This window comes from Corvus hawaiiensis, chromosome 29, assembly GCF_020740725.1.
Source record: "Corvus hawaiiensis isolate bCorHaw1 chromosome 29, bCorHaw1.pri.cur, whole genome shotgun sequence".
Taxonomy (NCBI): domain Eukaryota; kingdom Metazoa; phylum Chordata; class Aves; order Passeriformes; family Corvidae; genus Corvus; species Corvus hawaiiensis.
Genome location: NC_063241.1, coordinates 2949375 through 2974631, shown reverse-complemented (window position 1 = coordinate 2974631; position 25257 = coordinate 2949375). Strand labels below are relative to the sequence as shown.

The 25257-nt window shown below is 54.3% G+C and overlaps 1 protein-coding gene across 1 annotated transcript; it reads right to left on the bottom strand.

Moving 5' to 3' along the window:
- Window positions 1–245: 245 nt before the first annotated feature.
- LOC125318068 (rho guanine nucleotide exchange factor 11-like) lies at window positions 246–24779 on the bottom strand. Its single transcript, XM_048288428.1, has 22 exons — window positions 24512–24779; window positions 18984–19078; window positions 18564–18662; window positions 16192–16241; window positions 16027–16084; window positions 15416–15561; window positions 14886–14957; window positions 14127–14246; window positions 13269–13454; window positions 12551–12673; window positions 12381–12452; window positions 11804–11905; window positions 11435–11536; window positions 11089–11131; window positions 10478–10574; window positions 10181–10330; window positions 9765–9788; window positions 8291–8426; window positions 4517–4616; window positions 3927–3956; window positions 2104–2237; window positions 246–569 (listed from the first exon to the last, which is right to left on the bottom strand). Exons 1-22 carry the CDS (start codon window positions 24541–24543, stop codon window positions 246–248), a joined length of 2295 nt encoding a protein of 764 aa, XP_048144385.1. The 5' UTR covers window positions 24544–24779.
- Between the last annotated feature and the right edge of the window lie 478 nt (window positions 24780–25257).

Genomic DNA, 25257 nt, shown 5'->3' with positions numbered 1-25257 from the left:
AATCCCGCTGTTTCCCATGGATTTTCCCATGGATGCTGCAGGAATTTGGGAGGATTTCAGCCCAAATCCCGCTGTTTCCCATGGATTTTCCCATGGATTTTCCCATGGATGCTGCAGGAATTTGGGAGGATTTCAGCCCAAATCCCGCTGTTTCCCATGGATTTTCCCATGGATTCTGCAGGAATTTGGGAGCTGCACGGACAGAACCCCTCCCTCCAACCCCCCCAACTCCCAAACCCCCTTCCCTAAAAACCCCAAATCCCAACTTTCCCCGCGAGCCCAACCCTTTGCCCTTCCCGTCCCTTCCCCGAGGCCGATCCCAAATCCCAAATCCCGCCTTTTCCCGCCTTTTCCCGCATTCCAGGCCGGCAATTCCCGCCTTTCCCACCTGGCTGACAGGCTGGAGGCCGAGGACGAGGCCGACTGGTGCAGCCGCGAGGCCGTCGGCCGCCGCGTCCATGTCCACGTCGCTGCGGGAGCGCGGAACCAGCTCGGATTTCCGGGATTTCTTCAGCTCTTCCCGACCCTTCAGGCTCTCGGAGCGGCCCAGCCGCACCTCGGAGCGGGAGCTGGGCAAAGCCCGGGATTCAGGGGGAAAGAATGGGATTTAAGGGGGAAATCCTGGGAATTACGGCAGAAATCCTGAGGTTTTGGGGGGAAATTCCAGGATTTAGGGCAGAAATCACGGAATTTAGGGCTTAGGGGAAAATCCCGGGGTTTAGGGGGAAGATTCCAGGATTTAGGCCAAAAATCCTGGGATTTAGGAGGAAAATCCTGGGATTTAGAGTCAGGGTTAGGTGAGGATTTAGGGCAAAATTCCTGGGATTTCTTCAGCTCTTCCCGACCCTTCAACCTCTCGGAGCGGGAGCTGGGGAAACCCCGGGATTCAGGGGGAAAGAATGGGATTTAGGAGGGGAAATCCCAGGAATTACGGCAGAAATCCTGAGATTGGGGATTTGGGGCGGAATTCCAGGATTTAAGTCAAAAAATCCTGGGATTTAGGCCAAAAATTCCAGGGGTTAGGCCAAAAGTTCCAGGATTTAGAGGGAAAATGCCACAATTTAGATCACAAATCCTGGGATTTAGGGGGGAAGTGAGGGCCCCCCCCACGGAACAACCTCAGATCCCATCCCTGCCCCGTTCCCGCATTCCCTGATCCCACAGATCCCAGAGACCCCAGAGACCCCATGGAGCCACAGATCCCAGAGATCTCAGAGACCCCACAGATCCCAGAGATCCCAGAGATCCACAGATCCCCGGATCCCCTGGACCCCCAGACCCCCCAGATCGCCCAGTCCCCCCAGACCCCCCGGACCCCCCCAGATCCCCCAGACCTCCCAGACCCCCTGCGCCCCCCAGACCCCCCCAAATCCCCCCAGACCCCCCAGATCCCCCAGACCCCCCCCAGATCCCCCAGACCCCTCAGACCCCCCAGACCCCCCAGACCCCCCCAGATCCCCCAGACTCCCCGGACCCCTCAGATCCCCCAGACGCCCCCGGACCCCCTCGGATCCCCCAGATCCCCCAGACGCCCCCGAACCCCCCAGACCCCTCAGATCCCCCACACCCCTCAGACCCCCCCAGATCCCCCGGACCCCCCCCAGATCCCCCAGACCCCCCCCAGACCCCCCCGGACCCCCCCCAGATCCCCCAGACCCCCCCAGATCCCCCAGACGCCCCCAGACCCCCCAGACCCCCACAGACCTCCCGGACCCCCCCAGACCCCTCAGACCCCCTCAGATCCCCCAGACCCCCCAGACCCCCCGGACCCCCCCAGACCCCCCAGACCCCCACAGACCTCCCGGACCCCCCCAGACCCCTCAGACCCCCCAGATCCCCCAGACCCCCACAGACCCCCGGGACCCCCCCCAGATCCCCCAGACCCCCACAGACCTCCCGGACCCCCCCAGACCCCTCAGACCCCCCCAGATCCCCCAGATCCCCCCAGATCCCCCCAGATCCCCCAGACGCCCCCAGACCCCCCGAACCCCCCAGACCCCTCAGATCCCCCAGACCCCCCAGACCCCTCAGACTCCCCGGACCCCCAGACCCCCCGGACCCCCCGGACCCCCCAGACCCCCCGGCCCCCCTCTCCCGTCCCACCCGTCGGCCTCCCGGGCGCCGTCGCTGCCCGCTGCCGCTGTCGGGGCTGCCCCGCTGCGCTCCGGGCTCGGCGCCGTCGCCGTGGCCGCTCTCGAAGTGCTGGATCATGGTGCGCACGTTCCCCGGGCGCAGCGCTGCGGGAGCGCCCGGCCCTGAGCCCGGGCAGCCCGGCCCAACCCCATCCAATCCCGAGTGCCAGATCCCCAACCCCATCCTGAATCCAAGCCTAAATACCAATCCCCCAACCCAATCCCAAACCCCCAATCCAATCCTAAATACCAAACCCCAATCCAATCCTAAATACCAAACCCCAACCCCAATCCCAAACCCCAATCCAATCCTAAATACCAAACCCCCAACCCAATCCCAAACCCCAATCCAATCCTAAATACCAATCCCCCAACCCAATCCCAAACCCCCAATCCAATCCTAAATACCAAACCCCAATCCAATCCTAAATACCAAACCCCAACCCCAATCCCAAACCCCCCAATCCAATCCTAAATACCAACCCCCAACCCAATCCCAAACCCCAATCCAATCCTAAATACCAAACCCCAACCCCAATCCAATCCTAAATACCAAACCCCAATCCAATCCCAAACCCCCAATCCAATCCTAAATGCCCAAACCCCCAATCCAATCCTAAATACCAAACCCCAACCCCAATCCAATCCTAAATACCAAACCTCCAATCCAATCCTAAATACCAAATCCCCAACCCCATCCTGAATCCAATCCTAAATACCAATCCCCCAACCCAATCCCAAACCCCCAATCCAATCCTAAATACCAAACCCCAACCCCAATCCAATACCAAATCCCAACCCCAACCCAATCCTAAATGCCAAACCCCCAATCCAATCCTAAATCCCCAACCCCAACCCCAATCCAATACCAAATCCCCATCCCCAATCCAATCCTAAATACCAAACCCCAAATCCCCAATCCAATCCCCAATCCAATCCTAAATACCAAATCCCCAACCCCAAATCCCAAATCCCAACCCCATCCCCAATCCCAATCCCCATCCCCAATCCAATCCTAAATACCAAATCCCCAATTCAATCCCAAATCCCCAATCCCAACCCCATCCTGAATCCAATCCCCAATCCCAAATGCCCAAACCCCATCCCCAATCCAATCCCCAATTCCCAAATCCCCAATCCAATCCCAAATCCTGAATCCCCGATCCCAAATCCAATCCCAAATCCCAATCCCCATCCTGAAGCCCGAATTCCCATCCCAAATCCCCATCCTGAATCCAATCCTAAATCCCAAATTCCCCAGGCTTCACCGCTGCGGGATCCGGGAACAGCCCCGGGTGAGCCTGGGCAGCCCCAATCCCATCCCGAATCCCAAACTCCCATCCCAAATCCAATCCTAAATCCTGAATCCCAAACTCCCAATCCCAAATCCCCAATTTCCCATGCTAAATCCAATCCTAAATCCCAAATTCCCAAATTCCAAATCCTAAATCCCAAATCCCAAATCCAATCCTAAATCCCAAATTCCAAATCCTAAATCCTAAATCCCAAATCCCAAATCCAATCCCAAATCCCAAAACCCAAATCCCAAAACCCAAATCCCAAATCCCAAATCCAACCCTAAATCCCAAATTCCTGGGCTTCGCCGCTGGGGAAATCCCGGAAACGCCCCCAGGTCAGCCTGGGGATCCCAAATCTCCCAACCTCAAATCCCATCCCACATCCCAAAATTCCCGGGAATGTCGCCAGGGGGAGGGAAAAGGGGATAAAACCCAAAATGGAGGGGAAAAAATGAAGGAGAAAATGGGAAAGCAAAGGAAATCTGGGAATTGTTACCTTCCACGGGGGACAGGGGGACATGAAATGCTGGAAAACAAAGAGGAGATGTCAAACCCGTCCCGAAAATCCCGGGAAAAGCTGGGAATTCGGGAATGCTGATGGGATGAGAACTCAAAAAACCGGGAAGGGAGGGTGGGAATGAGGGGATTTTGGGGATAAAACGGGGAATTCCAGGGAAGTTTGGGATTTTGGGATGGAATTCCATCCTGGCTCAGGTCATTCCACGGATTTTTTTGGGGGGATTTTTCAGGATCTTTTAAGGATTTTTTTCCAGCCCAAACCATTCCAGGACTGGGTTAGGTCGGATTTTAGGGATAAATCCTGGAGCCTATCCCAGGTTATCCCATGGATTCCCAGCCCTGGGATTGTGGGAATACCCTCGGGGTTGGAATTTTCGCCATTTTTGGGATTTTTTCCCCTCCCCAAAGATCCGGAGCTCCGGGAGGATCTGGCCAACATTGCCAAGGATTCCATGGGAATTTTGGGAACGCCCTGGGAATTGCCAGCCGGGAGAAGGCGGGAACGGATCCCAGGATCCCGGGAAGGATCCCGGAGTCGGGAATTCCCTGGGAAAGGGCGGCACTCACTGCTCTGCGAGGAGATCCGCGGCTTCCCGATGTATCTGAGGATCGGATTCCGCCGCTTGTCCGATTCCAGGGAATCCTTCTCCTTCTTGGAGCTGCTGCTCTGTTGGGAAAAACAACCTGGAACCAGCGGGACCCCGGAATTCCGGAGGCTCTGGAGAAGGGGTGGGGCTGGGACGTGCGGATTCCCCAAGTTCGGGGTCCGAAATCCCAGGATTTGGGGCAAAAATCGAGGGATTCAGCGGAAAACCACGGAATGCAGGTGCACAGTCCCTGGGTTTAGGGGGAAAATTAAGAAGTTTAGAGAAAAATCCCCGGATTTGGGGCAAAAATCCCAGAGATCAGGGGAGAAATCATGGAATTTAGGGGGAAATCCCAGGATTTCAGGAAAAAATCCCAAAATATAGGGGAAAAATTCTGGAATTTAGGGGAAAAATCATAGAATTTAGGGGGAAATCCTGGGATTTCGGGCAAAATCCCGGAGTTCAGGGCAAAAATCCTGGAATTTAGGGGAAAAATCCCGGAGTTCGGGGAAAAATCCCACAATTTAGGGGAAAAAATCCCAGGATTTAGGGGAAAAATCAAGGAATTTAGGGCAAAATCCCAGGATTTCGGGGAAAAATCCCACAATATAGGGGAAAAATCCTGGAATTTAGGGGAAAATCCTGGAATTTTGGGAAAAATCATAGAATTCAGGGAGAAATCCTAGGATTTAGGGGAAAAATCCCAAAATATAGGGGAAAAATCCTGGAATTTAGGGAAAAATCATAGAATTTAGGGGGAAATCCTGGGATTTCGGGCAAAATCCCGGAGTTCAGGGCAAAAATCCTGGAATTTAGGGAAAAAATCCTAGGAGTTCGGGGAAAAATCCCACAATTTAGGGGAAAAAATCCCAGGATTTAGGGGAAAAATCAAGGAATTTAGGGCAAAATCCCAGGATTTCGGGGAAAAATCCCACAATATAGGGGAAAAATCCTGGAATTTAGGGGAAAAATAATAGAATTTAGGGAGAAATCCTGGGATTTTGGGGAAAAATCCCAAAATATAGGGGAAAAATCCTGGAATTTAGGGAAAAATCATAGAATTTAGGGAGAAATCCCGGGATTTCGGGCAAAATCCCGGAGTTCAGGGCAAAAATCCTGGAATTTAGGGAAAAAATCCTAGGAGTTCGGGGAAAAATCCCAGGATTTAGGGCAAAATCCCAGGATTTTGGGGAAAAATCCCACAATATAGGGGAAAAATTCTGGAATTTAGGGGAAAAATCCTGGAATTTAGGGGAAAAATAATAGAATTTAGGGAGAAATCCTGGGATTTTGGGGAAAAATCCCAAAATATAGGGGAAAAATCCTGGAATTTAGGGAAAAATCATAGAATTTAGGGAGAAATCCCGGGATTTCGGGCAAAATCCCGGAGTTCAGGGCAAAAATCCTGGAATTTAGGGAAAAAATCCTAGGAGTTCGGGGAAAAATCCCAGGATTTAGGGCAAAATCCCAGGATTTCGGGGAAAAATCCCACAATATAGGGGAAAAATCCTGGAATTTAGGGGAAAAATCCTGGAATTTAGGGGAAAAATAATAGAATTTAGGGAGAAATCCTGGGATTTTGGGGAAAAATCCCAAAATATAGGGGAAAAATCCTGGAATTTAGGGAAAAATCATAGAATTTAGGGAGAAATCCTGGGATTTCGGGCAAAATCCCGGAGTTCAGGGCAAAAATCCTGGAATTTAGGGAAAAAATCCTAGGAGTTCGGGGAAAAATCCCACAATTTAGGGGAAAAAATCCCAGGATTTAGGGGAAAAATCAAGGAATTTAGAGCAAAATCCCAGGATTTCGGGGAAAAATCCCACAATATAGGGGAAAAATCCTGGAATTTAGGGGAAAAATAATAGAATTTAGGGAGAAATCCTAGGATTTAGGGGAAAAATCCCAAAATATAGGGGAAAAATCCTGGAATTTAGGGAAAAATCATAGAATTTAGGGAGAAATCCTGGGATTTCGGGAAAAATCCCGGAGTTCAGGGCAAAAATCCTGGAATTTAGGGAAAAAATCCTAGGAGTTCGGGGAAAAATCCCAGGATTTAGGGCAAAATCCCAGGATTTCGGGGAAAAATCCCACAATATAGGGGAAAAATCCTGGAATTTAGGGGAAAAATCCTGGAATTTAGGGGAAAAATAATAGAATTTAGGGAGAAATCCTGGGATTTTGGGGAAAAATCCCAAAATATAGGGGAAAAATCCTGGAATTTAGGGAAAAATCATATAATTTAGGGAGAAATCCGGGATTTCGGGCAAAATCCCGGAGTTCAGGGCAAAAATCCTGGAATTTAGGGAAAAAATCCTAGGAGTTCGGGGAAAAATCCCAGGATTTAGGGCAAAATCCCAGGATTTCGGGGAAAAATCCCACAATATAGGGGAAAAATCCTGGAATTTAGGGGAAAAATCCTGGAATTTAGGGGAAAAATAATAGAATTTAGGGAGAAATCCTGGGATTTTGGGGAAAAATCCCAAAATATAGGGGAAAAATCCTGGAATTTAGGGAAAAATCATAGAATTTAGGGAGAAATCCCGGGATTTCGGGAAAAATCCCGGAGTTCAGGGCAAAAATCCTGGAATTTAGGGAAAAAATCCTAGGAGTTTGGGGAAAAATCCCAGGATTTAGGGCAAAATCCCAGGATTTCGGGGAAAAATCCCACAATATAGGGGAAAAATCCTGGAATTTAGGGGAAAAATCCTGGAATTTAGGGGAAAAATAATAGAATTTAGGGAGAAATCCTGGGATTTTGGGGAAAAATCCCAAAATATAGGGGAAAAATCCTGGAATTTAGGGAAAAATCATAGAATTTAGGGAGAAATCCTGGGATTTCGGGAAAAATCCCGGAGTTCAGGGCAAAAATCCTGGAATTTAGGGAAAAAATCCTAGGAGTTCGGGGAAAAATCCCAGGATTTAGGGCAAAATCCCAGGATTTCGGGGAAAAATCCCACAATATAGGGGAAAAATCCTGGAATTTAGGGGAAAAATCCTGGAATTTAGGGGAAAAATAATAGAATTTAGGGAGAAATCCTGGGATTTTGGGGAAAAATCCCAAAATATAGGGGAAAAATCCTGGAATTTAGGGAAAAATCATAGAATTTAGGGAGAAATCCTGGGATTTCGGGAAAAATCCTGGAGTTCAGGGCAAAAATCCTGGAATTTAGGGAAAAAATCCTAGGAGTTCGGGGGAAAATTCCAGGATTTAGGGCAAAATCCCAGGATTTCGGGGAAAAATCCCACAATATAGGGGAAAAATCCTGGAATTTAGGGGAAAAATCCTGGAATTTAGGGGAAAAATAATAGAATTTAGGGAGAAATCCTGGGATTTTGGGGAAAAATCCCAAAATATAGGGGAAAAATCCTGGAATTTAGGGAAAAATCATAGAATTTAGGGAGAAATCCTGGGATTTCGGGCAAAATCCCGGAGTTCAGGGCAAAAATCCTGGAATTTAGGGAAAAAATCCTAGGAGTTCGGGGAAAAATCCCACAATTTAGGGGAAAAAATCCCAGGATTTAGGGGAAAAATCCCACAATATAGGGGAAAAATCCTGGAATTTAGGGGAAAATCCTGGAATTTAGGGGAAAAATCCTAGAATTTAGGGTAAAATCCCAGGATTTTGGGGAAAAATCCCGCGATTCAGGGGAAAAATCCCGGAATTTGGGGCAAAACCCCCAGGATTCGGGGCAAAGCCGCGCTGGCGGAGCCGCCGGCCGCGCCCTTGCCGCGGCATTCCCGGGAATTCGCACCTTCTTGGCCTTGGGGAAGAAGGGCAGCCACTTGTCCTTGTCCGGGAGCTTCTCGGGGGCTCCGGGCGGCCGCGGCTCCCGGCTCCGGATGCCGGCGTGCGCCACGAAGGCGCCCAGGGCGAAGGCCAGCGCCGAGCTGAGGAAGGACCCAGCTCCAGGAGGGAATTCCCGGGATTCGGGAGTCGGGAAAGGCGCTGAGGGAGGGGAGAGGGGCCTGGAGGCGCAGGGGAGAGGATCCGGGATGGGAAAGGGAGAGGAGGGAAAATTGGGAATGGGGGGGGGGGAAATTGGGAATGGGAGGGGGGGAATGGAGGGAAAAATTGGGAATGGGAGGGGAAAAGGAGGGAAAATTGGGAACGGGAGGGAAAATTGGGAATGGGAGGGGAAAAAAGGAGGGAAAAATTGGGAATGGGACGGGGGGAATGGAGGGAAAATTGGGAATGGGGGGAAAATTGGGAATGGGAGGGGGGAAAAGGAGGGAAAATTGGGAATGGGAGGGAAAATTGGGAATGGGGGGGAAGGAGGGAAAATTGGGAATGGGACAGGGGGGAATGGGAGGGAAAATTGGGAATGGGAGGGGGGGAAGGAAGGAAAATTGGGAATGGGAGGGAAAATTGGGAAGGGGAGGGGAAGGAGGGAAAATTGGGAATGGGACAGGGGGGAATGGGAGGGAAAATTGGGAATGGGAGGGGGGAAAATGAGGGAAAATTGGGAATGGGAGGGAAAATTGGGAATGGGAGGGGAAGGAGGGAAAATTGGGAATGGGAGGGGGGGAATGGAGGGAAAATTGGGAATGGGAGGGGGGGAATGGAGGGAAAATTGGGAATGGGAGGGAAAATTGGGAATGGGAGGGGAAAAAAGGAGAGAAAATTGGGAATGGGAGGGGGGGAAATGAGGGAAAATTGGGAATGGGGGGGAAAATTGGGAATGGGAGGGGAAAAGGAGGGAAAAATTGGGAATGGGAGGGAAAATTGGGAATGGGAGGGGAAAAGGAGGGAAGAATTGGGAATGGGAGGGAAAATTGGGAATGGGAGGGGAAATTGGGAATGGGAGGGGGAAGGAGGGAAAATTGGGAATGGGAGGGAATTGTCCCTACTGGGAGAACTGGGAATATCAGGGAAGAGAAAGAGAGGAAATCCCATACGGAAAACTGGGAATCCCAGGGAAGAGTCCTCAGGGAAAATTGGGAATGGGAGGGGAAAAAAGGAGGGAAAGAGGGGAAAGGAGCCCACAGGGAAAATTGGGAATCCCAGGGAAAACGATCCCAGAGAGAAAATCGGGAATGGGGGGGAATTGTCCCTACCGGGAGAACTGGGAATATCAGGGAAGGGAAAGAGGGGAAAGAGGGGAAAGATCCCATATGGAAAACCGGGAATGGGAGGGGAAAGGATCCCACGGGGGAGGCTGGGAACGGGCGGGAATCGTCCCCAGTTCCCGGTTTTCCCTCCTGGATCCCTCTGGAATCGCCGCTCACCTCCGCTCCTCCTCGTACTTGGAGCTGCGGGAGAACAGCGATTGGGAATCGCCATCCCAAAAATCCCATTCCCAACCCCCAAATCCCCGCTCCCACCTCCCCTTCCCAATCCCAGCGAGGGATAAAGGAATTCCCTTGGCTCCGGCCCCTTTCCCATCCCAAAAATCCCATTCCCAACCCCCAAATCCCCGTTCCCACCTCCGGAAAAACCCAATTCCAACGGGAAAACAGAGAGGGACCAGGCAAATTCCCTGGATCAGGACCCTTTCCCAGATCTCTTCCCCATCCCCAAAAACCCCCCAAATTCCCACCCTTTTCCCCATCCCCAAATCCCAAGCTCCCGGATAAAGGAGCGCAGCCGGACGTGCTCCCCCATCCCGGAATTCCCGGCGGGAATTGCCCTTCCCGGCACTCACAGGATGTCCCCGAGGTGCCCCAGCTGCCGCTCGGCCACCGCCCGCTCCCGCTGCTCCCGCTGCTCCCGCTGCTCCCGCTGGGAATTCCCCTCCAGCTCCTGCAGCTCGTTCTCTCCGTACAAACTCCCCAATCCCAGCGTCCGCTTGGTCCTGGCGGAAAAGCCGGGAAAAAAAAAACCCAAACCCAAAACAACAACAACAAAAAAAAACGGGATCGGGAGCGCCCGGAATTCCCGGAATTGCCGAAATTCGGGGGGGGGGGGGGGGTTTCCCGGGATGTCGGGGCACGGATCCCACCTGTACTCGCGGAGCTGCCCCTGGATTTCCGGGAGAACGGATTCCTGAGCGGCCTCCAGGGAGTGCTGCAGGTCGCCGCCGTTCCGGAGGCAGTTGTCTGGGAATTTGGGAAAATTCGGGATGTTGGGAATGCTCCCGGCGGCCAGAGCTGATTCCCGGCCCAGGAAAATTCCTTCCCCTTTTCCTTGGGACTCCAGGAAAAGCTTGGGAACCCCTGGGATCATTTCCCGGGTTTGGAATCCCAAGTGGAGCGTGGATTTTCTGGGAATTGGTGGAAAAATTGGGATATTGGGAATGTCCCCGGCGCTCCCTTCATTCCAGAGCTGATTCCCAACCCTGCCCCATTTCTCTTGGAGCACCAGGGAAAGTTTGGGAACCCCGGGATCACTTCCCGGGTTTGGAATCCCAAGGATTCCAAAGGAGAGGAGCCCCAGGAGCCCAAATTTTCTGGGAACTGGGGAGGAAATTTGGGATGCCGGGAATGCTCCCGGTGTTCCCTTCATTCCAGAGCCGATTCCCGACTTTCCCGTGACTCCAGGAGGAGTTTGGGAACGCCAACCCCGGCCCTGGGCTCCTTTTCCCGCGGAGAATTCCCGGAATTCCGCACTCACCGATGTCCGTCAGGAGCTGCTCCGGCACCTTCACCCGGAGGGGCTGGACAAGAGGGAAAATCCCATCAAATCCCGGGATCCCGCTGGAATTTCGGGAGCTGGAGCCCAGAATTCCAACCCCGCCTCCCCATGGAATCAGAGAGGGAGATCCCACAGAATTCCCAGCGGGAATTCCCCCACTCCAAAGGGATTCTGGGCTCCTGGATCCCCATTTTCCCTTCCAGGACCCTTCTCCCCAAAATTCCAAGGAATTCCCCCTTTTCCAACACCAAATCCAGCCTGAAATCCTGGAAAATCCTCCCGAAATTCCGGGAATCCCGCAGGGATCGAGGATCCCGGCCCTCACCGCGTTCCTGTCCAGGAAAATATTCCAGATGTCCCTTCCAAAGGCTCGGGAATCCTTGGGATTGCTCTGCTGGCGGCAAACATCGCAGCACAGGTAGAAGAGCTGCCGGGAAAATTCGGGAATGAGGAGGGAAAAAGGATCAGACAGAATTCCCAAAGAGAATTCCAGGGAATGGGATCCCCAGGGGAGGAAATCCCGGGATTCCTGCTCCATCCTCATTCCCACGAATATTCCTGGAAGCTCTGGGAGGTGCCAGAGGTTGGGAATGGGATCCCCAGGGGAGGAAATCCCGGGAATTTTGCTCCATGCTGATTCCTGGGAATGCGATCCAAGGGTCAGGGAATCCCGGGAATATCCCCAATTCCTTACCAGAGGAGTGGGATCCGCCTGGGAGAAGAGGAACCTCAGGAAAACTCCCAGATGAGCCGGGCGGGATTTGAGCCTTTTCAGGTCCTGGAACAGGGAATCGCTCTGGGAACAGAGGGAGGGAGGCGGGGCTCAGGAAAAGCGGGAATTCTGCAGGAATCGCAGCCCCTGGGACGGGAAATCCACGGGATAACCTGGGCAGGCTCCGGGATTAATCCCCAAAATCCCAACTAAAGCAGCCCGGGGAATGCTGGAAGGGTTTGGGATGGAAAAGATCCCGAAAAATCCAACCCCAGGGACATTCCCACTGTCCCAGGTGGATCCAGGCTGGAATTCTCTTCCAGGGATGGGGAATCCATGGAATCACCCGGGCCAGGCTCTGGGATTTATCCCGAAAATCCCCTCTGAATCCACGGAATCCTGGAATGTTCTGCCTTGGAAATCACCTTAAATCCAATCCCATCCCACTCACGGAGCAATCCCTGAAATCCCGGAATGCTCCGGCCAGGAAAAGCCTTCGGGAATCCCTGAAATCCCACCAGGAATTCCCAAATTCCCGGATTTTTCCCGGCTTTCTCACCTCGTTATTGGAATACCCGGGCTCGCAATCCTCCTCGGGGCCGATGATCAGCGGCTTTCCCGATGCCAATCCCTAAAAAAAACCGGGATCAGGCGGCGGGAAGGGCTTTGGGATCCCCGTGGGTATTCCCGGGATATTCCCAGGATATTCCCAGGATATTCCAGCCCCACCTGATCCGTCGGGAAGGGAAGGTCGGAGCCCTGGCGCCGGAGCTGGGAGAGGCGGGAGCCGAGCACGGGAGACGTCCGGGGGCTCTCGGGCTCGGAAAGGCCGGAATTCCGGGCCAGGGACACCTGGAATTGCAGGATTTGGGAGGGATTCGGGATCAGGAGCCGTGAAAAAAATGAATTCAGGGCAGCTGGAAAGCCCCAAATTCCTTGGGAAGCACGGGAAGAACTCCCAGCGTGGGAGAACAAACTGGGAATGCCGGAGAATTCCCGCGCCTCGGGGGAACGTCGGAGGAATTTTGGGATCCCTCGTTTTGTGAACTCCCCCCTGGAACTTCTCCCTCTCCTGGAATTTTCCTCCCTCCTGGAATTGTTTCCACCTCTTCCTGCAATTTCCATCCCTCCTGGAATTCTTTCCATCCCCCCTGGAATTTTCACCCCTCTGGATTTGTTTCCACTTCTCCTGAAATTTTCCCCCCCTTTTCCCACATCTTCCCTGGAATTTCCGCCTGCCCTTTCCCCGAATTTTTCCTGGAATTTTCCCTCCCTTTCCCCAAATTTTTCCTGGAATTTCACCCCGTCCTTTTCCCCCTATTTTTCCCAGAAATTTCCCCCCCCCTTCTCCCGAACTTTTCCTGGCATTCTCACTCCCCTCTCCCGAATTTCTCCCGGCATTTCCCCCCATCCTCTCCCCTCTTTTCCCGGATTTCCCGCCGCTCACCTCCCCGAGGGACGGGAGCCGCTCCGGGCCGGACTCCAGGCCGCTGTCGCCATCCTGGGAATCCATGGAAAAGCGTCCCGGGAGCTGCGGGGATCCCGACCCCGACCCTGATCCTGCCCTGCCCGAGCCCGGGAACGCCGGGAGGCTCCGGAAAACTTCCCCTTCCAGAGGCCGGAACCCCGAATCCTGGGAAAAGGGACAGGGAGGCTTGGAAAAACCGGGAATGGGGGAGTTCTGGGAGTTCCCAGGGCAGGAATTCCCAGGAAATGCAGCTTTGGGATCATGGAAAACCTGGGAATGGGGGAATTCCGGGAATTCCCAGCACAGGAAATGTCAGGAATTGGAGCTTTGGGGGCATGGAAAACCTGGGAATGGGGGAATTCCGGGAATTCCCAGCACAGGAAATGTCAGGAATTGGAGCTTTGGGGGCATGGAAAACCTGGGAATGGGGGAATTCCGGGAATTCCCAACACAGGAAATGTCAGGAAATGCAGCTTTGGGGGCATGGAAAACCTGGGAATGGGGGAATTCCGGGAATTCCCAGCACAGGAAATGTCAGGAATTGGAGCTTTGGGGGCATGGAAAACCTGGGAATGGGGGAATTCCGGGAATTCCCAACACAGGAAATGCAGCTCTGGGAAGCTGGGATGGCTCCAGGCAGAAAAAGGGATCAGTGGGATCATGGAAAACCCGGGAATGGGGGAATTCCCAAAATTCCCCCCACACACCCCACCAGCACCCCCCCGATCCCCAGCAACTCCCCCAACTCCCAGGCTTTTTTTTTTGGGAAAACGGGGAATCCCAGAGCTCTGGGAAGGGCTCAGGAAGGGCGGGAAGGATCCCAGAATTCCCAAATACCGCGGATCCCTGGGATTCCTGCAGGATTTTCAGCTGGAGCTGGCTCACTCTGCGCCGGGCCCCTTCCAGCTGCTCCTCCACGGCCGCTCCCGGATTCCGGCTCAGGAGCTCCTGGAAGCGCTGGGAAGGGAAAGTCCCGATGGTCCCGATCCCCCAAAATCCCCCAAATCCCCCAAATCCCGGCCCAGGGATTCAGGGAAGGGTTTCAAAGGGGTTTTCCTGGGATCTGAGGGAGGTGGGAGGAGGGAGTTGGTGCCGGAGGAGGGGGAACCCATCCTGGAGAATTCCAGGGTTTTCTGGGATGGGTCAGGTGGGATTCAGGGATAAATTCAGGATCCTGGCCCAGGTTATCCCAGGGATTCCTCATCCCTGGAGTGTCCAAGGCCAGCCTGGAGCCACCTGGGATGGTGGGAATGTCGCTGCCCTTGGAATTGTGGTGGGACCGGGATAATCCTTGGGGTCACTTCCACCCCAAACCACTCCAGGATTCCCCGGGCTGCTTTATTTGGGATATTTGGGATAAATTTGGGATCCTGGCCTGGGTTATTCCATGGACTCCCCATCCCTGGGAGTGTCCAGGATCACGCTGGGACAGCAGGAATGTCCCTGCCTTTGGGACTGGGACAATCCTTGGGCTCCTTCCCGCCCAAACCATTCCATAAATCCCGGATTTGCTGCCAAGACAACACCGGAGCAGCACCAAAAAGCGGGAAAAGAGGGGGAAAAACGGGGAAAAAACCGGGAATGAGCCATTCCTACCTGGAGCTCGGCCTCCTCCTGGCGCAGCATGTTCCGCAGGATCTGCGCCGCGTGCTTCTGCATCTCGGGATCCTGCAATTCCAGAGGCAGGAATCACCCTGGGAACGGCCTGGGAGGGCTCTGGGATGCCCTGGGGGAATTTCGGGATCACTGGGAGGGGTCTGGGATCAACTGGGAGGGGTTTTGGGGTGACCGGAGGGAATTTTGGGATCTCCTGAGGGAATTTTGGGGTCGCCTGGGGGGGGGGTTTAGGGTGGTCGGGAAGAGTTTTCAGATGCCCTGAAGGAATTTTGGGATTGCCTGGAGGAGTTTAGGGTGACCTGAGGGAATTCCAGCATCTCCTGAGGGAATTCTGGGATCACCTGAAGGAATTTGGGGTCACCTGAGGGAAATTTGGGATCTCTTGGTGGGGGGGGTTAGGGTGACCTGAAAGAATTCTGGGATCTCCTGGGGGAATTTTGGGATCACCTGGGGGAGTTTTGGGGTGCCCCGCTGGAATTCTGGGATTCCCCCTGGAATTCCGGGCTCACCTGGAGCGGCCTGGGCTCGGTGATGCGCTGGGGGGGCGGCGGGGCCGGGGGGGTCCCTTGGGGACATCCCGAGGGCTCCGGGTCCTGCTGGGAGCCAGAAATTCCAGGGGGGGATCCCAGCAGGGTCAGGGCCACGTAGGCACCGGCTGGGGAAAAAAAAAACAGGATATGGGAATGTCAGAAGGGTTTCCAGGAAAAGTTTGGGAAAAGGAGCGAGAAGGATTTGCAGGGAGAAATGTGGGATAAGGGGTGAGACGGATTCCAGGAAAGGACTTGGGATAAGGGGCGAGGGGAGGAAAGATTTCCAGGGAAAAAAAGGATTTCCAGGACAAATCTGGGAAAAGAGGGGATTGGGAGTCGCCGGTAAAGATTTGGAACAAGGGGAATGAGAAGGATTTCCAGGAAAAATTTCCAAGAGAAATGACGGTGAGAAGGATTTCCTGGGAAAAAAATTTGGGAAAAGGGGGTGAAAACACTTCTAGGAGAGCTGGAGACACTTCCAGGCTCCCCCCAAATTCCCAAAGGATGGAAAACGTTCTCCCCTTACCCCAACTCCTCCTTTTCCCACGGGATGGGAAGAGAATTCCCAGGAATTCCGGCCCCATACTCACACTTGATCAACTTCACCACTTCCAGGTGGGAGCTGTTGGTCACCATCGTCCCGTTGACCTGGGAAAGCAGGGAAAGGGTTGGGAAAGGGGCTGGAAAACAGGGATTTTCCTGGGAATGCGGAGAAGGGGCTTGGGAATGTGGGGAGGGGATTTGGGAACGCCGACCTTGACGATCCGGTCGCCCTCCTGCACCCCGGCCTTCATGGCAGCCCCACCTGGGCACGGGCAAGAGACGCCGGAGTCAGGAACGGACCCCGACGGCCCCGGATTGTCCCGGAATGTTCCATAGGGACCTTTCCACCCCATCCCATCCAACGTTTTGGAAGGAAAACCCCGTTTTTCCCGTATTTTCCCCACATTTTCCCTCACATTTTCCCCACAGTTTTTCCACATCTCCCCTCCCGTTCTCCCGCCATTTTCTCCCCCCATTTCCCCACCCTTTCCCCCACATTTTCTGCTTTTCTCCCACATTTTCCCCACATTTCCCATTTCCCCCACAGTTTCCCCACAGTTCCCCCACAGTTTCCCCAGAGTTTCTCCATTTTCCCACATTTCTCCCACATTTCCCCCACATTTTCTCCATTTCTCCCACACTTCCCCCACATTTCCCATTTTCCCCACATTTTCCCCACAGTTTCCCCACAGTTTCCCCACAATTTCTCCATTTTTCCTACATTTCTCCGACACTTTCCCCACATTTTCTCCATTTCTCCCACACTTTCCCACATTTCCCATTTTCCCCACATTTTCCCCACATTTTCCCCACATTTTTCCCACACTTTCCCCAGTTTCCCCACATTTTTCCCACATTTTCCCCACACTTTCCCCAGCTTCCCCACATTTTTCCCACATTTTCCCCACAGTTTTCCCACAGTTTTCCCACAATTTCTCCATTTTTCCCACATTTCTCCCACATCTCCCCCACAGTTTCTCCCCCATCTCCCCCCATTTCCCCACACTTTCCCCCACATTTTCTCCTTTTCTCCCACATTTTCCCCACATTTCTCATTTTCCCCACATTTTCCCCACAGTTTCCCCAGTTTCTCCAGTTTCCCCACACTTTCCCCACAGTTTCCCCACATTTCCCCCACAGTTTCTCCCCCATCTCCCCCCATTTCCCCATTTTCTCTATTTCTCCCACACTTCCCCCACATTTCCCATTTTCCCCACATTTTCCCCACAGTTTCCCCACAGTTTCCCCACAATTTCTCCATTTTTCCTACATTTCTCCGACACTTTCCCCACATTTTCTCCATTTCTCCCACACTTTCCCACATTTCTCATTTTCCCCACATTTTTCCCACACTTTCCCCAGTTTCCCCACATTTTCCCCACATTTTCCCCACAGTTTTCCCACAGTTTTCCCACAATTTCTCCATTTTTCCCACATTTCTCCCACATCTCCCCCACAGTTTCTCCCCCCATTTCCCCGCCATTTCCCCACACTTTTCCCCACATTTTCTCATTTTCTCCCACACTTTCCCCACATTTCCCATTTTCCCCACATTTTCCCCACAGCTTCCCCACACTTTCCCCAGTTTCTCCAGTTTCCCCACAGTTTCCCCAGTTTCCCCACTGTTTCCCCACAGTTTCCCCAGTTTCCCCACTGTTTCCCCACATTTTCCCCATACTTTCCCCACATTTTCCTCACAGTTTCCCCACAGTTTCCCCACAGTTTCTCCATTTTCCCCACATTTCCCCCACAGTTTCTCCCCCATCTCCCCCCATTTTCTCCATTTCTCCCACACTTTCCCCACATTTCCCATTTTCCCCACTTTCCCCACACTTTCCCCCCATTTCCCCACACTTTCCCCACATTTTCTCCATTTCTCCCACACTTTCCCACATTTCCCATTTTCCCCACATTTTCCCCACATTTTTCCCACACTTTCCCCAGCTTCCCCACATTTTTCCCACATTTTCCCCACATTTTTCCCACAGTTTTCCCACAATTTCTCCATTTCTCCCACATTTCTCCCACATCTCTCCCACAGTTTCTCCCCCATCTCCCCCCATTTCCCCGCCATTTTCCCACCCTTTCCCCCACATTTTCTGCTTTTCTCCCACACTTTCCCCACATTTCCCATTTTCCCCACACTTTCCCCACACTTTCCCCACAGTTTCTCCATTTTCCCCACACTTTCCCCACATTTTCCCCACATTTCCCATTTTCCCCACACTTTCCCCACATTTTCCCCACACTTTCCCCACACTTTCCCCACAGTTTCTCCATTTTCCCCACATTTTCCCCACACTTTCCCCACATTTCCCATTTTCCCCACACTTTCCCCACATTTTCCCCACACTTTCCCCACACTTTCCCCACACTTTCCCCATTTTCCCCACATTTTCCCCACATTTTCTCCCCCATTTCCCCCCTCCCATTTTCCCGCCATTTTCCCCCCACATCTTCCCGCCATTTTCTCCCCCCGGGGCTGAGGCTGGGGACGGCTGAGGGGATCCCTGGGGATTGTCCAGCCCCATGTCCGGCCTGTCCAGCCCTGTGTCCGGCCGTGTCCGGCCGCGGTCACTCCCACCTGGCCGCACGGACTGCACGAGGACGACGCGGTCGCCGCTGACGGTGAAGCCGAAGCCATGCTGGTCCCGCTGGATGACCACACAGCGCTGCACCAGCCCTGGGGATGGCGGCGGGGACATGGGGACAGAGGTACGGGGACAGAGGGACAGGGGGACAGAGGGACAGCAGGAAGAGGAGGAAGAAGAGGAGGGAATGAGGCTCTGGAGCCCGGGTTTGGCTCCTGGGACCCTCCCCAGTCTGAGGGGCTGCAAGGCCTTGGGGTCCCTGTCCATCCTTGGCCAGCAGCTCCTGTGGCCACTCATGACCTCACAGTCATCATCCACCCTTTTGGGACATCCCCAACACTGCACGAGCACGGGGAGAGCTGGAACACCACGCCCGGCCCCGAGCCCGGAGCGGACATTCCCGGAATTCCCACCTGTGGACTCGGAGGCGTCCGAGGGCTGCCGGGTGTGGCCGGGGGACCTTCGCTCCGAGGGGGAATCGCCCAGGGACGAGGAGAGGCTGCTCAACCTGGGATGGGGAACGGGAGCTGGGAATGCAGGGCTGGGCAGGGATGGCCGGACACGACCCCTGGGCACTGCCAGGACAGCCGGCCACGGGCTCCGGCCACTCTGGGAAATCCCAATCCATGGAGCGGCGAGGCCGAGCTGGGACCGATCCTCACTTGGGTCATCCAGAGGAATCTCTAGGAATTCCTTTTCCCCTAAATCCTGGGATTTTTGCCCTAAATCCCGGGATTTTTGACCTAAATGCCAATATTTTTCCCTAAATTTCCAACCTGGCACAGCTCGAGGCCGTTGCCTCTTGTCCTGGCCCCATTCCCTGGGATCAGATCCCAAATCCCCCCTGGAAGAGCCCCAAATCCCCCCTGGATCCCCCTTTTCTCTGGGATGAGCCCCCCCAGCTCCCTCGGGACTCTCCATTCCCTTTTCCAGCCCCATTCCCAGTTCCTTTCCCGCTTCCCATCCCCTTTTCCCACCAGCGGCCCCAGACCTGGACACTGCCCTGGACGTTCCCGGCCAATCCCTGCCCCGGGGGAGATCGGGATTAACCCTCGGGATTATCCCACGGACAACCCCAGGTCAGCCTTTGTTACGCACGGAAAAATCCGCTTTTTTTCCCAAAAATCCCCGAATTTTGGGATTTACGGCGCTCCCGGGATGTTTTCCCTTAAAAAACCACAATTCCAGGAATCCCAAAATCCCACCCAGGGGTGACCCAAGGGTATCCAGAGGCTTTTCCGGCCCCTCTGGGAGCAGCCAGGGCTTAATGAGGCTATAAAAAAGTCGTTTAATTGGGATTAATTAAAGCTCCTTAATTGCCTCAGGGGCGGCCAAACCACGGCAATTCCCACAATTCCCATTCCAGCGGCGGCTCCAGAGGGATCCCACCCCATTTCCCCACTTCCCAACTCCCAGGAATGCAAAATTCCCAAAAAAATTTGAGCGGGAAATGGGCAAATTTTACAAAAATTGCCCCAAAATCGCAGCCCTGAGGCCTCATCCCACAGCTCCCAAAATTCCTGGACTTTGGGGATTCCCAGGGAAATGTTGGATCTCTTTCCCTGGTTTCTGCGGGATTTTCCAGCTGGGAATTGCAGACGTGTTTTGGGAAGGAAGGCAGTGGTCGGAAATGGTGGGAAATGGGATTTTTCCCTGTTTTTTCCTGCCTTTAAACCCTGGGTTATCCCAGGTTTCCGTGGGATTTTCCAGCTGGGAATTCCAAACCTGTTGAGGGCAGAGATGGAAGGAACCCAGTGGCCAGAAATGCTGGAAAATGGGGATTTTTCCCCCATTTTTCCTGCTTTAAACCCTGTTTTATCCCAGGTTTCCGTGGGATTTTCCAGCTGGGAATTCCAAACCTATTTTGGGAAGGGATCCCCATGGGCTGACAGCGCCTGGAGCGATCCCAAACCTCGGAAAACGGGGATTTTTCCTGTGTTTTCCTGATTTTCCCATCCCAGGGAGCCGGAGCAGCTCCGAGCTTGTTCCCAAGGGACGGACACCCCGTTCCCACCGGGATGTGGGAGGAAATCCCTGGAATCTGCACATCCTGGGGCTGGAGCTGCTCCAGAGGAACTCCGGGATGGTTTTCCATCCATCCCGAGATGGGGGAAGGGGAGGAATCCGAATCCTCCTGTGCCAGCCCATCCCAGCTCCTTCCCAAAGCGGCTCTGGGATTCCCAGCTGGAAAACCCCATGGGAACCCGGGATAAATGGGTTCAAGGAAGGAGGAAAAGAGGGAAAAATCCCCATTTTCTGACATTTGGGATCGCTCCAGGCGGTGCCACCCCATCCCAGCTCCTTCCCAAAACAGGTGCAGAATTCCCAGCTGGAAAGTCCCATGGAAACCCGGCACAAACCAGGGTTTAAAGCAGGAAAAATGGGGGAAAATCCCATTTTCCAACATTTCGGGCCGCTGGGTTCCTTCCCATCTCTTCCCACAACAGGTTCGGAATTCCCAGCTGGAAAATCCCACCAAAATCTGGGATAACCCAGGGTTTAAAGGCAGGAAAAACGGGAAGAATCCCATTTCCCACCATTTCCAACCACTGCCTTCCTTCCCAAAACACATCTGCAATTCCCAGCTGGAAAATCCCACAGAAACCCAGGACAAACCCGGTTTAGGGCAGGATAAAAAGAGGGAAAAATCCCATTTCTCTCCCCTCTCCCCGCGGTTTTTCCTGGTGTTTTTCCAGGGAAAGGCGCGGAGCCGCAGCCCCCGGCAGGGAGGGAACCTCATGTTGCAAATCCGAGGAGAAATTCCAGCGGGATCCAAACTCCCGGAATTCCTCCCAGAACTCCGCCGGAATGTGGGAAAAAAACTTTCCCTGAGATCCAGAGTTTTAATTCATTCGGGAATCAAAGCTGTTCCCACATTCCCGATTTTCTGAGCCTTGCGGCTTTGGGAGATTCCCATTCCCTGTGGGAAAAGGACTCGGGAATTTTGAGTCGTTTCCAAAAAAAATTGGTGGGATTTTGGGAATCACGGCTCCTCGGAGCCCTCGGATTTCCCGTGGGAGATTCCCAGTGGGATCAGATCCCAGAAAAACCCCCATGGAATCCCAGCAGGGATTGGGAAAAGCTTGGAATGGTTTTGGGATTCAGGGAAAAGCCGGGAATTGCGTCATCATCCCGCAGCATTCCCGACATCCTGCTCCATAAAAACTTGGGAATTTTATGGGAAAACCCTCCAGGCTGCCCCTGGAATTCCACTTTTCCTTGGAAAACCACGGCGCAGAGGGAATTCCCAGTGCCGGGATCGGGAACCCATTGGTCAGGAATGGTGGAAAATGGGATTTTTTCCCGGTTTTCCTGCCTTCAAGCCCTGGTTTATTCCAGGTTTTCCATGAGATTTTCCAGCTGGGAATTCCAAACATATTTTGGGAAGAGATGGGAAGGGATCCCCATGGGATGACACCGCCTGGAGCGACCCCAAACGCTGGAAAACGGGAATTTTTTCCCAGCCTGGAGAACGCCGTTCCCACCCCGGGTTTTTTTTCGGGAATTCTGCACGGGAATTCTCCAGGAAGCTGCTCCGAATCCCAGCTCCAGGACTTCCCAGCGGGGTAATGATTAACGGGAAGCCACTCCTGGAAAAGCGGGAAGTGGCCGAGCTGGTTTGGCCGGGAATGCCGGATCCAGGGAATTCCCTATCCCGGGGGGATCCTTTTTTCCCGCTCCCGACCTTTTCCCCTCCATCAAAGCCACGCCTGGGAAAGGGAATCCTTGGGATTCCTTGGGATTCTTTGGGATTCTTTGGGATTGCTGGGGGGATCCTAAAGCTCCCGGGATGAGGCAGGGACACTTTTCCCTGTCCCAGGTGGATCCCAGCTGGAATTGGGCACTCCCAGGGATGGGCAATCCATGGAATAACCCCGGCCAGGATCCAGGATTTATCCCGAAAATCCCAAATAAACCAGCCCAGGCACTCCTGGAATGCTTTGGGATGGAAGAGAATCCTTAAAGATCCCCAAAAATCCAATCCCAGGGACATTCCCACTATCCCAGGAATTGGGGAATCCACGGAATAACCTGGATCCAGCATTTATCCCTAAAATCCCATCCAACCCAGCCCAAGGAATCCTGGGATAATTTGGGATGGAAATCCCATTCCAGGCACCTTTTCCCCCATCCCAGCCCCATCCAGCATTCCCAGGGATCCACAATTCCCTGGGAATTCTCTCCCCGGCAGCTCCTTTTCCCATAAAAACCTTGGGAACACCAGAGCAGCCCCCAAATCCATGGAAAACACCATTCCCGAGGCGACTCCCAGCTCCTTCCGGACCTCCCAGTCCAGCCGACGATCCGGACTGGTTTGTACTGGTTTCCCTCTCCCTATGGATTCGGAATCCCTGGATTTCCACTCATCCCAGTGCTGAAAAAAGCAGGAGCTGCTGGAGTGGAAAAAACCCCGGAATTCGGTGGGAAAAAGATCCCATTTGTTTTTTTTTCCTGGATTTCAGCACTTTTAACATTTCCCCGTTCCCAAATCATTCCCGAGGCGGATCCAGGTCCCCAGAGGGATTCCAGGCTCGGAATTCCGGGCCTGATCCCGATCCTTTCCTCCCTTTTCCAGCCGGGATTGGGATTGGGAATGAAATCCAACAGCTCCTGAATTCCTGCTCCGGAGAGCTCCTGGTCCGCCTGGGACCACCCCAAATCCCGGTTTTCCCATTAATTTCCATGGAGGAAAAGTGGGATCCAGCCCAGCCCACCCCAAATACGTTTTTAACGCCAAACTGGAGAAAAAAAATCCCTGGAAAAGGACAAGATTCCAAGCAGGAATGTTCCCAGAAAAAGTGATGCCGCAGCCATCCCGAAATTCCCGGGACCGGCTTTTTCCAGGCCCAAAATTCCTCATTTTCCACCCAAATCCATGTGGGAAAGATGCCGTGGCTAGAGCAGGGATCCCAATCCGTGAATCCTCACCCAAATTCCTAAATTTATCCCCAAAAAAACCCCCTCAGGGTTTTCCAAGGGTTTATCCCAGAAAGAATTCCCAAATTCACCCCCAAAATAAACGGGATTTTCCAGGGGTTTATCCCAGACAAAATTCCTGAAACACTCCCCCCCCCCCCCAAAAAAAAATCGGGATTTTCCAGGGGTTGATTCCAGACAGAATTCCCAAATCTGCTTTAAAATGGAGCAAAATAAATCGGGAAAAGGCAATTCCCAGTGAAAGACATTGGAAATACCCCAAAAATCAGAATGATTTGGGATATCCCCCCCCCCCACTCCCAAAATCCTGGAATTTTACCCCGAAACGCTGCTCCCCCGAGGGATTGATGGAAATGTGGGATGGGCTGAGCCCTCCCCATTCCCAAAATCCCAGCATTTTATCCCAAAACGCTGCAGGGATGGGGTGGGAGGGTCCAGGGCGGGCTGAGCCCCCCGGAACTCCCAAAATCCCAGGATTTGATCCCAGAACGCTGCAGAGATGGAGTGGGGGGTCCAGAAGGAGCTGAGCCCCCTCCCTGAGGCTCCAAATCCCCGAAATCCCGGAGTTTTATCCCAAATCATCGTTTTTCCCCCAAGGAATGGGGCGAGAGCTCCGGACCGGGCTGAGCCCCCTCCCAGAGCCCCCAGACCCCCAAAATCCCAGAGTTCCCCCCCAAATCACTGCAGGAACGGGGTGCGGGATCCAGGGCGAGCTGAGCCCGTTCCCCCAAACCCCCAAAATCTCAGCATTTCACCCCAAACCGCCGCTTTCCCCCTGAGGAATGGGATGAGGGCTCCAGGCCGAGCTGAGCCCCCTCTCTGAAACCCCCCCAGACCCCAAAATCCCAGACTTTCCCCCCAAAGCCCCGTCCCCCCTCCCCTCCAGAAACGGGGCGGGGGCTCCGCCCGAGCCAAACCCCCTCCCCTTTCCCCTTCCCCCCTAAATTGCCCCCAAAGGCCCCGTCCCCCTCCCCACTGCGGGGGTCCCCCCTCACGGCCGTACCTGTCCAGGGCCTGCGGAGGCCTCACGCTCATGGTGCTGGCTCTGTCAGGGCGCCCGGAGCCGCCGCCCCGCTCCGGCCGCCCCCGCCACCATCCCCGGCCCCGGCGGCCTCGGGGGGCCCCGACCGACCCCCCCCCGGCCCCCCGACCCCCCAAAGCTCCGGTTCGGTGGCGGCCCGGCTGTGGGGGGAAAGGTTCCCCCGCCCGCGTTGGGGGCCGGGCCGAGGGAGAGGCCTGGAGGCCGCTCCCAATCCCCGGGCTCGCCCGGCCCCCCTGGCCGGGCACGGCGGGGCAGCGCCCGCGGGGGCGGGGGGACGGCGGGGACGCTGAGGGGGAGGACGGGGACGCGGGGACTTGCGGGGGTGCGGGTGCCGGGGACTGTGTGGGTTTGGGGGTGTGAGGGGACACGGGGACCTCGGGGACAGTGTGGGTTTGGGGGTGTGAGGGGACACAGGGGGACATCGGGGACACCGGGGACTTTGTGGGTTTGGGGGTGTGAGGGGACAGGGGGTAACCTCGGGGACTGTGTGGGTTTGGGGGTATGAGGGGACACGGGGTGACCTCGGGGTGTGGGGACAGTGTGGGTTTGGGGGTGTGAGGGGACACGGGGACATCGGGGACAGTGTGAGTTTGGGGGTGTGAGGGGACACAGGGGGACATCGGGGACTGTGTGGGTTTGGGGGTGTGAGGGGACACAGGGGGACATTGGGGACAGTGTGGGTTTGGGGGTGTGAGGGGACACGGGGT

What these genes read in the sequence shown, in the direction of transcription:
- LOC125318068 (XM_048288428.1), bottom strand. Translation starts at nt 24,543, where the DNA reads ATGAGCGTGAGGCCTCCGCAGGCCCTGGACAG. An exon ending in CGTGCAGTCCGTGCGGCCAG is followed by an intron (nt 16,242 to 18,563) that starts GTGGGAGTGACC and finishes GCCCGTGCCCAG; the next exon opens with GTGGGGCTGCCATGAAGGCC. An exon ending in TTCCCTTCCCGACGGATCAG is followed by an intron (nt 12,453 to 12,550) that starts GTGGGGCTGGAA and finishes GGTTTTTTTTAG; the next exon opens with GGATTGGCATCGGGAAAGCC.